The sequence below is a fragment of the Rhinolophus sinicus genome, chromosome 5 (genome assembly GCF_057876585.1).
Source record: "Rhinolophus sinicus isolate RSI-liver-muscle chromosome 5, RSI-T2T, whole genome shotgun sequence".
Classification (NCBI taxonomy): domain Eukaryota; kingdom Metazoa; phylum Chordata; class Mammalia; order Chiroptera; family Rhinolophidae; genus Rhinolophus; species Rhinolophus sinicus.
This window is the reverse complement of record NC_142505.1, coordinates 106,513,334-106,531,181: the sequence shown is the minus strand read 5'-3', so window position 1 is coordinate 106,531,181 and position 17,848 is coordinate 106,513,334. Positions and strand designations below refer to the sequence as shown.

The 17,848-nt window shown below is 43.6% G+C and overlaps 1 protein-coding gene across 4 annotated transcripts in view; it reads right to left on the bottom strand.

Moving 5' to 3' along the window:
• Nucleotides 1-12,724: 12,724 nt before the first annotated feature.
• CPEB4 (cytoplasmic polyadenylation element binding protein 4) overlaps nt 12,725-17,848 on the bottom strand; it is a 60,292-nt gene continuing 55,168 nt past the window's right edge. For all 4 annotated transcript variants that reach the window (XM_019741467.3, XM_019741476.3, XM_019741485.3 and 1 more), the window contains one exon: nt 12,725-17,163. In XM_019741467.3, the coding sequence (XP_019597026.2) occupies nt 16,936-17,163 (228 nt within the window). In that variant the 3' untranslated portion in view covers nt 12,725-16,935. The remainder of the gene's footprint in view (nt 17,164-17,848) is intronic.

Genomic DNA, 17,848 nt, shown 5'->3' with positions numbered 1-17,848 from the left:
ACCAACAGGACATGTGTATACATAGAATAGAATCTCATATATATATATATAATATATATATATAATCATATATACAGAAGGTGCCCAAAAATGTATACACATTTTAAGAAAGAGAAACTATATTAAAATTGTAATACTCAATATATACTGATAACAAAAGATGAATACAAGTCACATTTGACTTCTGCAATGACAAGAGGTGCTCAAAATGGTGCATCAGAGTCCAGACACTTCTGATGACGGCGAACTACTGCTTGAGCAACGTTGACCAAAGTGTCCACGTGTATACATTGTTTTGGCACCCTCGGTATATTATGAGCGAGAGAGAGAGATTTTCAGGAACTGGCTCAAGCAATTGTGGAATTGTGGATACTGACTGTCAAGTCCAAACTCTTCAGGATAGGCCAGCAGGCTGGAAGCCCAGGAAGGAGTTGATGCTGCAGTTCAAGTTTGAAGACCATCTGCTGGCAGAATTCCCCTTACCTTGAGGGAGGTTATTCTTTTTATATTAAGGTCTTCAGCTGATTAGATGAGGCCCACCCACATTATGGAGCGTAATCTGCTTTACTCAAAGACTACTGGTTTAAATACTAATCTCATCTAAAAAATACCTTCACAGAAACATCTAGAATAATGTTTGACCAAATATCTGGGTACTGTGGCCAAGCCAAGATAACACATAAAATTAACCATCACAATGTAGTAGTTCTTTCTTGTAATTGACATTTCCCTGATGATTTGTAAAGTTGAGTTCATTGGCCATTTGGATACCATCTTTGGTATTTTAATCTCTTGTCTGTTTATATGTGGTGTTGTCATTGAGAGGTGCATCCAGATAATTAACAAATTGCTGTATATTAGCAATTTGTTAATTATATGTTTGCACATTTTTTTCTTACCTTTTTATATTCTCTGTGGGCTCTTAATAAATTTTACAAGCCAGATTTATGCTAAGCATTTACATGGAGTGTGTATTTATTTCTCACAGTCATCCTATGATACAGGGACGGTTGTCACCCCCATTTTACAGATAAGGAAGTGAGGGCACAGGAGATGTTTAGCAGCTCAGCCAAAGTCCAGCGGGGAGGTCCTAGAGCAAGGATTCAAACCCAGGCTGTACGGTTCCTGTATCCACGCCCTTAACCCCTACTCAAGACCGTCCCTATCACAACATCTGTCACTGTGGGGTAGCTGTTCCTCTCCTCCCCACCACGGAGCTTCTCCCCCCCAGAACAACCCAACTGAAGAGTGAAGACAGGAATGAACGGTTGACTCTTAAGTAGCCTTTTTAGTGGCTCAGCTAACATCATCCACCAGGGGGCAGTCACAGCTCCCAGATAAAATGGTCTCTCTTCCCTACCCAACCTCCACCTTTAAGAAAGAACTCAATTTTTATTTTTACCGGGGAGTTGCCTGAATTCCAACCACGACTCTTTCAGTTGAACTTTTTGAAAATAGCACTTGGAGAAAATGCATTTCCAATCCAAATGCGCCTGGGTGAGTGGCCCCGGCTGCTCGCCCAGGGCTTCTGGAGAGGTGCAGACCAAGCTTGCTGGTGCACTGCACCGGAACCCAGGAGCGAGTGAGTAAGATGCCATCTCAGTCCACAAAAGACATGCCTTCCTTCTCCCTCCCCCAGGCCTCATCAAACAGCCGCAGCAGCTGAGAGGAAAACCAAAGGATACACGTCCTGGTCATGAATTCCAGTTGGCCAGCTGCAGGCATGGATGGGGATGTACGGTCCCTCGAGGAGATAGTCACTGATAACTGTCAGAAAATGGCCTTCCTGCCTCATCTGCTCTGAAATGCTGTTTCTTCACCCTCCACTGCTTCTGCCATATGCTTCTGGCAGCTTCCAACATGTTCCTGACAGTGGAAAGGGGACTGATTCCAAAGGGATGGGGGAGCTGGACTGGCCCTAGCTCCTAATCCAGCCCCAACTTTCAAAGGGCTGACCCCAGGACTTGCCCAGAGGAGAGAGGCCCAGACGAAGTTCATGGTTGGGGTGCAGGAGGGAAGGCATATTTTTCTAAATGGAGAAATTGTGATATATTTTAAATGCTCACATTAAACAAATATAACCCACAAAATACAACATAACAGAATGATGCTTCTCTCAAGAAATGACAGGACTTTCGGGTGTTTCTTTATTGAGGTATAATTGACATAACATTATATTAGTTTCAGGTGTACAGCATACTGACTCGATACTTGTATTGCAAAATGATCACCACAGTAATTCTAGTTAACATCCACCACCAAACATAGGCACAATTTTTCTTTCCTTGTGATGAGAATGGGACTTATTTTTTAAGACTAGAGTCTTTGTGCCGTGCAGGTAGAAGGTTTGATCGTGATAACCATGAATAAAGGTGTAGGATGGCTCGATTCTATTGTCACGCCTGCCAGGGGATCTCTGTGGCCATTGTTTCATCTGGAGATAATGTCAACTGTCTCCGTTTTCTGCCCTTCTGTGAACAAGAGGACCTTGGGCTCGAGGGGACCGAGCCCCAACACTGATTTGGTGGGACTGAATGGAGGGGAGGACCCCACCCCACCTTGTGGGGAACTGAGAAGTCTCTAGACCATTCCCTCCCTGCCCTGCTGCCTCACTGCCACTAACCCCCCCCCACACACACACACACCTCATCTCCTGGTTTTTGAGCCCCATCTCTAAGATTAAATAGTGTGCGTCATTCATCCACCTCATCTTGCTCCCATAAGCCCCCTCTGTGTTAGAATAACGCTTCCTCAGAATTAGAGCCTGTTTAACGCATCTAAGCACCACTCATTACTTGTTCAAGCAGGACAGCTCATGCCATTTCAAACAAGCAAAGCATTTAAATGAGGCTCCAGAGGACAGCAAGGGAACCAGGTAAAAATCTCCCTCAGTAATCAATCGACACCCTCCTTCTGAAGGTCCCGTGCATCTAGGCAGGATTAGGACAGGCCTTGTTTCCTCCGGGTTTCATGAAGGTTTTGCCTTTGCTGAGGTGTTCCCAGGAAGTGGGATTAGTACTGCTGTGAATTGCGTTTCCTCCCAAAACAGCAGAGCATGTGGGATTTTGCCAAAGCCCAAGTCATTCTCTGCATCTTCCTCACTCCCCACGTTCCCTCCAACATGCAGCCCGAACGTGCCCACCTCTCTCCATTCTGCTGCCATCGTCCTGGCCCAAGCCACCGTCATCTCCCGTCATCGCTGTCCAAGCCCACTGCCATCCCCTTAAGTGACTCTTCTGCTCCCACTCATGCTTCCCCCACAAGCTCTTCTCCACACAACTGCCTGGGTGACCGTGAATTAGCGCACATCCCCCCCACCCCCCACAGCTACTCTTCAGTGACTCTCTTTCTAATTTAAAATAAAAGCCAAGCTCTCTACCCTGGCTGCCAAGGCCAGGCCTTGTCTGGCCCCTTGACCTCTCTGAGCTCAGCTATGACCTCTCCCCTTTGTCACTTGCTGTGCCCAGTGCCCCTGATCTTCCTTGAAAATAACAAACTCAGGTTGCCTCAGGACTTCTGTATGTGCTGTTCCCTCTACCCAGAATACTTTCCCTCAGATTTCAGCATGGTTTGCTTCTCTTGATAGTCAGATCTCACTATACATCTCACCTGTCAGAGCCGCCTTCTCTAAGCTCCCACTTCAAGTTGCCTGACTCCCAGTCTTCACCAAATTACCCAGTTTCCTTCCCACAAAACCCTTAGCACTAACATTTCATGGTTTCCATGTGTTTACTTGCCGACTGATTTCCCCTCCACGTGCACATGCCAACAGGACAGGGACGGTGATAGCTTTGCCCCCCAATAGCCCCAGAGCCTGGAACAGTGCAGGTCGATAAATGATTATTACACGAATAAGGAAACGCCTTGATGTGCTTCTCCCTTGCAGATTTCCTCCTTTGGCTCAGAGACAGCAAGTTCACAATTCAGACTAGTGGGTCTGTGACTAATCATAACGCCTTGTCTTTGTAAGGCGTTATCTCCTGAGTTCTTCCCAACAACTGCCTGTGTTGGGTGTGGCCTCCCATTTCGCCAGGGCTCAGAGAGCTGAAATGACTCCCCCAATCTCACACACACACCTGAGGACTCAAATCCAGGTCTGTGTCCAAAATGTTAACGCCAAGAGACTCTGCCTGTCTTGTCCCCACAGCATTCTCTGGGCCTAATAATGTGCAAATATTTGTTGAAGAAACGAATGGATAAAGGAATGAGCAAACTCCTGGATAGAATTCTGTCTCTGGGACCCAGGGAAAAATCTAAACAAAAATAGTAGATTCCAGCCTCTCGGGCATCTGGCTGGTCTGCGGGGGTGTCCGGAGGAGCCAGCTCTTTCCTCTTCCCCTCCCACTCTTGCCTCCTGGGACCCAGCAGCTGGGACCCCGGGAGGTGCACCCACAGCCCATCCAGGCTCTTAAGCTCACCCTGTCCTTGAGTCCAAGGTTTGAAAATCCGAGGCTTTCGCAGGGACGAAGTTCTTGCTTCCGCAGCGTGCATGGTCCGGGAAGCTGCAGCATCACGTGAGCTCACGGGAGTTTGTCAGAAATGCAGAATCTTGGGTTCCCAGCAGTGCTGAATTAGCACCTGTATTTGAACCATCTCCCCAGGTGAACTCAGTGGATATTAGCATCTGAGGGCTCTGGCTACTTTATCAGGCATCACTTGTGAAACACCTGCTCCTTGGGGCCCCATTAGCTGTCAGGCTCTCCTGAAGAACAGCCATCCTCTTGGTGGCAGTTTTGCGGCGGGGCCTAGGAAAAAGAACTAACATCTGGATCCTCTGAGTCACTCATCCAGCAAACATTTATCAGACACTTGTGATGTGCAAGGCACATGACAGGTCCCGAGGACAGAACTATGAGAAAGACAATCTTGGTGTCCACCACCAACCCCCCAAAAAAATCCTGGTAAAAAAATTACATATGGTGATAACGACACATTGTAATCAATGCCAGTACGAAGGAAGTGGTTCTGATGACAGGTAAACTGTAATGATGGTACGACGTGGGGGGGGGGGGGCGCTCCAGAAAGAGACCCAGGAAGTTCTCTGGCAGGAGGTGCCAGCTAGGCTGAGGCCCAAAGGATGACAGAGATGCCATATCTGTTCTGAGTTGAGCTGAGAGAGGAGAGGGTGGAACAGGACAGGACAGCTGATAATTTGTCACCTAGGAAATGACGGGAGAAGACCACACCAGGAAAGGGGGCTTGCATTAGAGGGAGGAGAGAGGCCCATCCTGAGTGGCTGCAATGCATGGGACAGGGAGAGGAATAGGAGACAAGTTGGGGTGCGTCCAGGGCCAGATCACGCAGGGCCTACGGGCCTGGGAGAACATGGGAGGTGGATAGAGGGTTTTAGCCAGGCAATGGCAAAGCTAGATTTCTGCGACACCCTCCGTGCAGGGGGGGAGGAACAGCAGCAGGGTGAAGGTGCAGTGGGGGGAGGGACCATGGGGTGGGAGGGTACAGAGGAATGGATTGCAGCAGGGTGAGGGTGCAGGGGGAGGGATTGCAGCAGGGTGAGGGTGCAGGGGGGAGGGATTGCAGCAGGGTGAGGGTGCAGGGGGAGGGATTGCAGCAGGGTGAGGGTGCAGGGGGAGGGATTGCAGCAGGGTGAGGGTGCAGGGGGAGGGATTGCAGCAGGGTGAGGGTGCAGGGGGAGGGATTGCAGCAGGGGGAGGGTGCAGGGGGAGGGATTGCAGCAGGGTGAGGGGTCCAAGGTGAGGTGCTGGGCTGCAGCCCGCTAGGGTGGCAGGTCACTAGGCATTCACCTAACCTGATCCTGAGGATCACTGTCCCCTCCGTGCAGAGATGGCAGGGTGGGGGCTGGACGGTATAGTAATATCTCAGAGAGGGGAAGGGGCTTTCCTCAGGCCGTTGCAGCCGGTCCGGGACAACAATGGTACCAGGGGAGAGTCTAATGTGCGTTGTGTAATGCTTTTCTCCTGATCGCCACGTTTAGTCCTTCCCGAAACCAGAGGAAGGAGAGATTAGTATTTGCTCCTTCTGACGACTGATCCTCAGAGATTTCCCGATATGGCCAAAGCCACTCAGCCAGAGGTGGCAAAGGGACAGAAATCCTGAAGGTCTCACTCCAGTGCCATGTCCCTAACCCTAGTGACCCGTGTTTGGGGTATGAGCCCCACTTCGCTTGACTTTCAAACCCAAGTCGCCTCTGCTTTCCAGGCACACCCTGCCAGGGTCCGCCTTCACCTCCATTTGCAGTTTATAAGGGCAAAGAAGAAGTAATTGAGGAACTAATAATCTACTTCCTCAAAGGCAGTATAATCGAGCTGTCAGCGGAGGGACTCGAGGCCTTTTCCTTGCTTCTTCCCCAAAGGGAAAGACTCGGCTCCTCTGAGTCTCCTGCAAACCAGAGGCCCGGGGCGGCCCCTTGGAGCTTGTGTTCACGTCGACAGCACACGCTGGTCACCCCGAGCGGCAGTGCATGGTTCCCACCACCAAGGAGCACTTCCTAAAATGGGAAGAAACATAGGAAGAACTGGGCACCTGAGTGGTGGGCACTGGGCCTGGAGTCTCCCGCTTTCTCTGTCACCATGGCAACTCCTGCAGGAGGGATGGGGTGGCAATCCTGAGAATGTGCAGGAGGAAAATGCCACCAGCAGAGGGCTCCTGCCTGCCGCTCAGTAACTCTGCTGCCTGCTCCCGCCCGCAACCCAGCACCGGGACCGGCCCTTCGTAAGGGCCTAGATGCTAATTGTAGCAAACACAACATCATGTTGACGCTCCTAATAATAACTAATAAGTATTGTGGGCTTCCTCTGGGCCACCCGCGGCGCTAGCAACTATCAGGAACAGATTAATATGGTATAGACGCCAATTTCTGAAGCTTATGGGGCTCCACTCTCCACGTGTAATTCAAAGGAAACAATATTGTACTACAAAATATGCATAAGGAAAGCCAAGAAAGACCCCAATTTTTCCTATGATGGGTGACGACTGTGTCACGGCAAAATCGCCTCATTCTATGAGAGATGAGATTGAGACAAGTGTCAGATGCTGTGTCCCTAGCTATGGGGTGTGTGTGTGTAGGAAGGAGCTGGGGGCTTCTGGACACAAAATTGCTTCTGGCAATTGAATTCTATTTCCTTTCTCTTCCTACTCCCCCTCAACCCCCCCGTTCTTCCCCCTCCCACCACCCCTAGGGGAGGGCTTCGGATCCTGACTTAAATAGGATACTTTGGGGGACAAAATCCAAGTTCCCAATCGCATGCACCCCTTCCAATTTTAGGATTTCGTGTTTGGGCTTTGTTAGATTTGAATTCTCCGGGTGGCAAAGAAAAAGGCAGTTGCTGATGACTGTATTTGGCTGTGGCCGTCATAGCTCCCTCAGGAGGACATTTTACTGCAAATGTATGTTCAAACATTGTAAGGTGGCCCTTCCAGGCTCCACAGCATCACAGCTGTTCAGGCACAGCTGTTAGGCTGCAGCAATGGTCCAAGCTGTGCAATGCAGAGCTGCGGTGCTCTAATAACGGTGGCACTTCTCTTTTAAAAAAAAAAAGTGTATATATATATATATACACATATATACACCTATATGTATAATATATATATATATATATATATATATAATCAGGAATATAAATTCTCTGCAGAAATCTGTTTTAGTGATTCTGCCATCTCAGCCCAGAAGCTAGATATTCAAGCGCGGTTTTACAATTCACCAGGACACACCAGTAAGATAGCCTCTCTCGCCCCTTTGGAGTTTAGGACTTTCTTTGTGAGATCAGAGAGCTGCAGAGTCTCAAAGGACAAGGTGCGTGGGAAGGGGCTTGATTTCTATATAGAACGTATTGTCCAATTAGTGTCCTATAGAAAGAACTAAAATCCTTTCTCCTTGGTGGGATTTTCCTTGAATCTAAGAAAAAATTTTTTAAAAATCCCATGTATAGATGTATCTAAATCTATGTGCCTACCTACCTACCTACCTACCTACCCATCCATCCATCCTTCCTTCAATCTCTCCTTCCCCCTTTCCCTCCTTCCCTCCCTCCCTTCATCTGTCCATCTGTCTAGTGAGCTAGATTTCCTTTCCTGGCACCCATGTGATTTTGGTTGATCGGTCCACTTCTCAATCCCCTGACAATTTAGTTGGCGATGTAATGACCACAAGGAATAGCTGTCACACATTGTTAGAGACATCCCTGCCAAACAAAATACTATATGGGAAATGATTTTTCACTGGGTTTGTAAAACGGGCTGTGTCCCTTCCGTCTGGCTTCTTTGTGCCCGTGTTTGAATCCTGGCTTTGCAGTTGGTTAACCACTCTGAATCTTGGCCACTTTGAAATGCATGGTGCCCGTCTCCTATGGATGTGGGGACACTGGAGAAGAGCCTACAGCACCACGCCCTGTGCTCGGTGAGCACCCCACCAATGCTGGCACTTGTTTCTGGAACTTTGGGTTTCACAGTACTCGTTTCCTGCCTCAAAGCGATGTTGTTTCTTTCCTTGGGGGTAAAGGGAACGGAGATGCACTGAGAAGTCTGTAGCTCCTCGCAGTGAATGGAGATGACATTGACTCCCTTGTTCCTACTCCTGGAAATGTAACCCCAAGTCTGGTCACCGAACCACAGGCACACGTTTATGAGAGGCCAGCAAGGCTGGCAGCGGTGGACCTGAGCCCCCAGTCTTCACAGACCAATGGGCTGGTCTCCACTCCCCGAAGCTATGACCTTGAGCAAATCCCTTACCCAGGAGTCAGTTCTTCAGGAGCAAGGGGCCTCATGTGAGGAATCAACAATCAAAACTCATCCTCATCAGCAAACTTTGCTTCATCCCCTTATCGCTCTCCTTTCAAATATGGTAGCTTGCACCCAGGTCAGGTTTAGGAAGGAAACTTCTGTTTGGAACACAAACCCATCGCTATTCCAGGGGCAGTGAGGCGGCTAGGGGACGAATTTGGGATTTGGTAGACGGGAAGTGGGATCCAGGCTTCCTCACGCATTAGCTGTGTACCTACCTTCCCGGTCACCCACTCCGAGGGCCAGTTCTCTATTCTGTTCAGCACAGTGGGTCCTTGAACTATGACATTTCGCTTAGTGTCGTTGACGAGATGCCACAGGAACTTAACTTGTTTGCCTCAATGAGCCTGTGGTAAAACTGGTTTCCTTATACGTCGTTTCACTTCGCAGAAGCCATCGATGACATTGCCTGAGGCCCTACTGTACCTCGTGGGGGTGTTAACATGCCAGCGTCTGTACGGAAGTGCCTGGTACACCACTGAGCAGCAATGATTAGTTTCCTCTCCCGGAACCAACCCACTGCCTCATCCCAGAGCCAGGAGAGTTGAGAAGCACGGGACACACGAGTCCACCCCACACCCCCCGCAGCAGGCCATCCTCGGCCAACAGGTAAACACACAAGGGGATGCTTCACTTTCCCATCAGATAAGAGCAGAGAATTAGGCCTCCATTCATTCAAATAAGGAGCCTTGGGTCTTCACTGGATCCTGCCTTTCATGCAGTTCCACCGATTTCGATCACCACCCGCTCTCTTCCTGAGCAACTTATTTCAGAACAAGTTTTACATGCCCTCATGTTTTCAGTGGGTCCTGGGGGGTCGTTCCTGGGTATGTTTGGTCCTTCTCTGTTTTGGTGTTGGGAGTTGCTGGCAGAAGAGTTGGAAATAATCTCTTTAAAATGGTGACAGTTGTTTGATCACATGTTTATGGTATCAAAGCCCTGCTTACTGCACTAGGACTCCAACGAAAAGGATAAAGAAAGCTCCCGCGTAGCTGCTGGCATTCCTACTCCCTGATTCACCCCCAGCGCCCTCCATCTACCCACAGGCAGTTTCTACTGACGCTTAATCAGATGAGAGGAAACAGAAAACACTGCTGGTTTGCCCACACACTGAAACTGGACGCTGCTGCTCCTTTTCTAACTTCCTTCAGACAAACTGTTCTTTTCCAACTCGGGTCACCCCACTGACTCACAATAAGACACTTCCTTCCAGCCAGCCAACAAGTGACACCCAATCGGACTAGAAAAAGGTCGAACATAAAATATCCCGACAGGACGGGGGTGTACCACAATAAAATGTTCTCCAGTAAGACAGACAGAATGGGTATTGCTAGATAAAGTGCTTACAGTAGGGCACAAATGTTCATTTTCTGAATTCTTAAGAGTTTACTCAAAGCCTGTGGTCCCTATTCTCAGAGCATGGGGAGCAACGCTGGGGGACGTTTACAAAGGAAAATTTTTGAAAGGGGGAAAATGATATGAATTATCAGCAAGATAGAAAGCGTATCAGGGAATGACAGCGTCAAAGCATAGGCTGCCTGTCTGACATGCGTGTAGCACTTGTGAGAAATGAGGGCTGATGGAGCCAGTCACCAAAACAGCTTTGATGAACCGAGGGGATGGTTCATTCTGCAGGCCGACTGCTTTTAGTTCTTCTGAGATGGGAGAAGACGAAGAAGGGAATTATGGAGCTGAATTGGAAATGGGACAGGGGCTAGAAGCCAAGCAACTAGGGAGAACCCCAGTAAAGTTAAACGTGGACAATGGCAAGAGCTCTTGATGTGACTAAAGGGAATCCTTGCAGAAAAGCCTTCCTGATTCCAGGAAACACACTGTGGGATCCTGTGTTACCTGTAGAGATTCTGTAGTCACAGAAATTTAGGGGGCAAAACATTTTAAACAAATAGGTTTCTGCACTGTAGAACTTCTCAAAGCCTTAATAACCTAATTGCCTATTTTTGTCTTTCCAAGAAACAGGGTGCCTAATTTTCTAAGTTTATTTACTGACAAAACTTTTCATTTTTTGTTCTTTTCTTATGGTAAGGATTATCCTAGTACTCTAAAGATCATAATCTGAGAAGTAAATATTAGAGTTTCTTGCTGTTTATTATTCTGTCATTACATACTTCAGAAAAAACATTGCCCTGTAAATGTTTCTAACTCATTAGCATTGATATTTTCTATGTTCCCTAATTTTTAAAATCAGGAATTTAGTTTCTCCATGACTTCTGATCAGACTTTAAGGGAATATTTCTCAAACTTGAAAAAAAAAGAAAAAAACCCTAAAAAAATTACTTATTTTTCTTCTGAACTGGGTGTGGATACAAACCCATTACCAGAAGAGGTTATGAAATAACTTAAGAATGGTTAAGAATAGGGCAGAGAACTTGCCTCGTCAGGTGGGTTTACGTGAACTACCAGTTGAATAAGGAAATGCAGCCCAGATAGTATCTCATAGACTTTCCAGATTCACCATCCTGTGATTTCAAACACTTACATAGTATTTCAAGATATAGTTGTTACATCACTTGCAGCTGATAGAGCACTTGCCTAAAATAAGTATTTCCTGCAGTAAAACTAAATCTACTCGAACCTTCTCTCTTTCTTTCTCTCTCTGCTGAAACCATCTCCGAATGCCTAGGAATACTGCAGAGGTGGCAACCAAATGCCACCTCCATTTCCAGTGTCCCTGGGGCGTCCCCAGGGGCCCTTCACTGAACTCTGAACAGAAGTTTTGCTACTGCCAGGTGAGTTCTGCCTATTGCCAGCCAAAGCTTCTGTGACTTGGTCCTCCTGGGGGAGCCTAAGCACCGGGGGTTCAAGCCTCAGGAACCCCTGTGGTTGGCAGAATTGCATCCTGGGAAAGAAAACTGAGAAGCAAAAGGTCTTTAAGCCCATTGGTCTCAGGACAACTACTGCTTCTCGTCTTAAGGATCCTACATTCAAGGTGTAGATGCCTGACCACTGCGCTGTACACCTGAAGATGACTACTACTAAACATCAACTATAATTTTATATATTATATTATATATATATATATATATATATATATGTGTGTGTATAGTCACAGGATGTGGGGTACAGCATAAGGAATAGAGTCAGTGGAATTGTAACAGCTACATACGATGTCAGAGGGGTAGGAGATGGGGGAGGAGGGTTATCACTCTGTGAAGTGTATAAATGTCTATTACATTGTTTTGTACACCTGAAATGAAAAAAAAAAAAAAAAGAATACTACATTCAAGGTAACAAAAAGAGCAGAAATTAAATTTGACAAAATGAGATATTCTCAGTGTTATGTTTTGTTATGAGAAATCCTTAAGCTGAAAGTCTGGAAAGAAAATTTAAACTATAAATACTAACACATTACAATACTCAGTTGTCCACGTGATTAAAGGACCAAAGCACAGACAATACTTTCAATTCACATGCTATAGAGAGGACGCTCCCTGAGGCCACATCCTGTGAGGTTAGGATCTAGGCAGGGACTGGGGGCTGGAAGTCAAAAGAGGCTTGCTAACCAAGACCCTCGGGTTGAGTGGCCGGAAATCCAGACGCTTCATTGACAAAGACCCCAAACTACCCCTCCCAGATCCCCACCTTCCCTATTAAACATATACCCGTTCCCTGACTTTTACAGGACATTGGGCCTTCAGCAGACGACTGAATGCATGGGTCCAGGGCTTAGGCATCGACAGCGTACTACTAAAGACTACAAATAAAAAGACCTGTGCAGGGCAGCAGGTGAACTCACAGTGCAGGCTGAAGACATAAGCCAGCGGCATCCATGGGCTGAGGTGAGCCACGCACACTTCACCACTAGCACTCATGTGACTGGACATTTTTGCATATGCGTTTGTTCTGCCTGGGCCCACCAATATAGTCTTAACATTGCTTAAATGTTATTTCCTCAACCATGGAAGCATAACCTACTTATGTTGAAAATAAATAAGTATATTAAAAGAAATCTGAGTTAAAAGTTTTATTCATTCAACATCTCACATTACAAATATTTAAAAATTATATGCATACTGGTATAAATAGTCATTTGCAAACTATTTAATAACATTAATTTTCCACTAGCACTTCAACAAATGAACTCTTTTAAAAAAGGAACTGTGTTATATAACTTAAGAGTAGAACATACAAAAATAGGAACTTAACGTGAAAATGACTTTAATAAAAAATGAATTACCCTTATTTAAAATGCTATAATAAATACTACAAGCTCCCCATACACAGTAAAAACTATATGGAAATTCAGCCAAGTAGTACAATTAACTGACATACTTAAATAACTTTTCCTTCTGATAATATGAGCAATACACTGGAAAAAAAAAACACATTAGGGATTAGTAAAAACTAGACACCCACTTGCTAAAAGTTTCACTTCCAAAAAATATAACAAAAATCTGATGAAAATTATAAAAACTAATTATACTTTAAATTTTAAAAATATAAAAAATAAAACAGTTGAATACAATATTGTCCCAATTCTTACAATGCTATCAATCACAGTAGCTTTAAAATAATAAAATAAAGCAAATGACCAAAACCTCTTTTATTCCATTTTTAAAAATAATCTCAAATTTACATTAGTAGAAAGATTGATTTCTGATTCTTTTCTTTAGAAACACCAGCAAGAAAGAGGATTACTCTTAACAGTAGAAAATGACATTTTTAAATGTCTGCAATTAAAAACAAAGAATTACACTGCAAAGATCTTTCAAAAGTTTGAAATAAGTATTGCACATAACTTGAAGTTAACTTGCCACAATTCATCACATTCAAGTTTTAAATCACCTTTTAACAGAAGATTCAACTCTTCAAAACAAAAGGGGTGAATTATCAAGTCTTTCCAACAGCACTCTCATAAAATGCTCAATTCATTCACTGCAAGTTTTATTTTGCATTCTGTAGAGGTCTGTGTATGGAGAAGTATATATATTATACCAAAGCGTGGGGACCAGAAGGGGGGAGGGGCGAGGGTTCCTTTACATAGAAAATAATCAGAAACACTTTATTTTACATTGCAAAAATAACCATGTAATTACTCTGTAACTACATTGTAAATACATGGCTGGTGCCATGCTGGTGCGCTAAAGCTACATGCTTGGTAAATTGAAGTGATACCCTAAAATCTGTAAACTAATTACATGTTAATTCTGTTTTGAGTTACATGGTAACTCCCAACTACAATCCCATGTAATCTGAAGGACATGTAATCAAGAAAGCTCAGAGTAATACATAATAATTGGTTATGCCCTGTAAATTGAAGTGTAACCAAATAATCTGTAAACACGCTTGTCACACAATCACAAGTAAATATTAGTAGAATAACGATTTCTTACATTAGTCATGCATACTAACATTACACACCTGTCCCACGGCAGGTTATTTTTTTTCTTTATATATAATTTAAAAGAGCAGACATCTCTGAATCAAACACCTAACATCAATTTATTAATATTAAAAATGGCTAAACATTCACCAAAAATGTCTGCGTTATGAATAATTTTTAAAACTCAGTAAGAAGCTGTAGACAATTTTGTTATTTTAAATTTCTATCCTATGCTTATGCATTTAATTTTTTTTTTTTTTTTTTAGGAACTACAGTGTTATCTGTCACTTTCATGCGAATTTTTTTTTCATTAATTTGTGACTTTACATAGACTATTTTCTTAAATTATAGGAACACCAATAGCTGGTGCTGGGGAAGGCTGTTTAAGCAACATGCTTTCTCTTTTCTGCAGACTCTAAAATAGCATTGCCAGTGCACAACATCCATAATTTAAAATGTATGCAGAGCACTGAAATGTATAAAAAGCAGAATATAAGAAAATAAAATTTATTAAAATTATTTATATTAAAAAATGAAGTATATGAAGATCTCTCAGTAATAAAAGTACAAAAAGCTACTCTTTGCAATATGAAAAATTGAGGTATTGCATAAAGAGATATCCCGTCAGTGAAAAGTGTGCCTAAAAATGTTCACTGTTGGAAAAACAAGATATACAAAAGTAGTGCATGACAAATATACATTATGTGCATGACAAAATAAGTTAGCTACAAAAACACGGTACCGAAATTCAGCAGGTCATGTACAAAAGGAAAAATTATTATTCAAAGCTAGTTCTCAAACAGTGTTATTTCTTCATCACACCTGTTTACTGAGTGGGAACAGCACAATAGCACACCCCAAGCCACCTACAAGCATTGAAAAGAAGAAAAAGAGGCAAATGGACATTCCAATTAGAATTATGTAGTTCAGGAGAAAAGAAAAAAGTCCCTGACCAGCTACACAAGAGCACCCTCCATTCGCATGACTGCTTTCAACGTTTGCAGGGAATTCTTTAAAAGCAGCTCCCTTTCTATGTTGGACTATTAGACAGCAAATGCTTCCATTTTGACCTTTGGAACTTAACAGGTATATAGTTCATTAAAGCCTGTATTAAAAATAAAGGACTGCTTTTCCTAAAGATAATCAGTAGGGGTCATCAGCCAGGTGGTTCCACCGTAATGCTGGGGCAAGTCTTTGGTTTTGAAGGATCTAAGATGGTTCTGTTAGGTAGCACAACTAGCAAGATTGCCATTAGGCTTTGTTTTGTTTTGTTTTTAATGTTTTGCACACTGATTATAATCCTTTTAATGGTTGGTAGGGCATTTAATAAGAGAAAGTCAATTAAAATGAAAGTTACTTCCATGACCAGGGCTTCAAGAGACTATTTTAAATTTACCCCTGAAGCATACTTTTCAACACATAATAATAACGTCTTTCAAAGCTAGAATTTTATTTATAGTAAAGCATGCATTACTTGATGAAGTTGGCACTTCAAACACCGACTATGTCCCATGCTAAGTTCTGAAACTGTAATGTTATTTTATTTTATAGGAAGAGTAAGATAAACATACGTACCTTTGCACAGATTTACACAGTTACTTAGTTCAACAGTGCAAAACACTTTGCAACTACTTAACTTTTTTAAAAAACTTTTTTTTCATTTTCTATGTTACAACTAAATTACAGGATACCCAAAGTAACTTTAAATCTAAAAGTAAGCCAATCAGCAGCCAATTTGTATATCGATTTTTGTCTTCCAGTTTTGGCTACGAGTATACTATAACACAAAATCAAAAACGATATCCTTGAGGTATCTCTAGATGGGGTTTTCTGTTGTTTTTTTTTAAACGTCAAAATGGAGAGCAAAGGCTGACACCTGATGAGTGTTAGTAAATTAGGATATAGAGTTTATATATAACATCAAAAATAAAATTTATACATTTGTTCTTCAGGAGAGGAAATGCTAGTTTTCCCACCAGTTGTAGTTAATTCTAGCTTTGGTAGGTTTCCTGGGGCTGTGACCAGATAAGTGAGTTTAAAAATAAATAAGTGCACTCCTTCAGCCGTAAATTTCCCCAATTTTTACATTCTACAATTTTAAAATTGTTTCAAAGAAAATAAACCTAGCTCTGCCTACTTTATTGTGTTTTTTTGTTTTTTGTTTTTTTTGTTTTTTCCTGTTCTGATGTGGTAACTCTGAGGCAGAATGAAATTATATTCAGCCTCCAAACCCTTAAAATGAGTGATAATGCTGCTTCAATCTTGCTCATGCATTTGTGTTTGCTTTCATGCTCTTTCCTGTTAATAATTGTTAACTTCCTCTGCTGCTGTCAAAAGAATAGAAAGGGGATGGAAAACGAGAGGCAGGAGAGAAAAGGAAGGAAAAGGCAAAAGCTTCCCTGGGGCACAGTGTCAGGGCAGACTGATAGTGTTACTGGTGCATGGTTATTTTAATAAAAGTATTCTTATCTGTTATATTATTAACAATAATTTAATTAAAAAACCCAAAATACTCTATTGTTTCATTTCTCTTTTAATATTTCTCTCTCCTCTAAGAAAATGTTGCAGGCAGTTTGGATCCTCTTGCTCTCCAACAAGAGAATAAAACTTCCAGGCAACATGATGGCAATACAACAAAGGAGTTCATATGTATTGTTTTCAGTGACACGAGAACCTACAAAACCCCTATACTATAGGCCATTCTTTTCCTTATACTATTGTTAAGTTACAGACTGCTATAAAAGGGCATGCCAGCGTGAAGAGGTTGAGGAAGGGGTGAGAATTAACAGAAGAGTGCACTTATTCTGGGGCCTGGAAACGAGCACTGCAGACGCCCTTTAGTTCCAGCGGAATGAAATATGTCGAGGACGGTCGCCGCCTTCCTTCACCAGGGGCTTGTGGAATTCCCTGCCAGCGCGAGAATGAATAGCAGCCCAGCAATATTCACAGTAATACTGCAAACAGGTAACATTAGCGCAGAAAAATGGAGCAAATTTCCCCCCACAACGGGCCCCCTGACATTCATCACACAGCTGATCATCCAAGACATATGGCTTCACTTCCACCTGCAATCAAAAATGTAAAAAAGGGGTTTACATTTTCAGTGACTGGACCAGGCAACTCTTATAGTGTGTGCACACCTCCGTCTCCTGTCTGAATGACTCTGTGCCAAGACGCCCACTAGGAAGGCTCAATAATCCTCTTACTGAAATGAAGAGAGTCCACCTTTTAGGAACCTGCTGAGGTTTCTATACCCATCACTCTACACTTTTGTCTTATTAAATAAACGCTTTTCAAAGGACAAAAGGATTCCACCAGAAATTTTAAAAAAGTGAAGGCAACTGTTTAGACTAGTACATTATGAAATCAAACCCACAGGAGAGGCTTCTTCATAGACACAAACTGTCATTTTAATTAGTGGACCTCTGTGTTCACCATATGTGGAATTATAATTTAAACAAAACCAACTAAGAGCTTCCCAGTTCCATAAAACAGCACTTCAATGTTCCAATCAGAGGGCAGAGGCCTGGTTTCAGCGTCACAAGCTTCTGAGCTGTAATAAAGCCTGGGGCATGGTTTCTATTTGCAGTGTACACATCTTGGGTTATAATCACAAAGCTGGAGCTCTGGGAAAACAAGATGCAGCCATAATACAATCTAAAACCCTGCGCTGCTCTTTGTCAGTAGGAATGGTTTACTTGAGTTTAAAAGTCAAAGGTGAATTTATAAAGTGGGCCTGTTCCGGTGTTT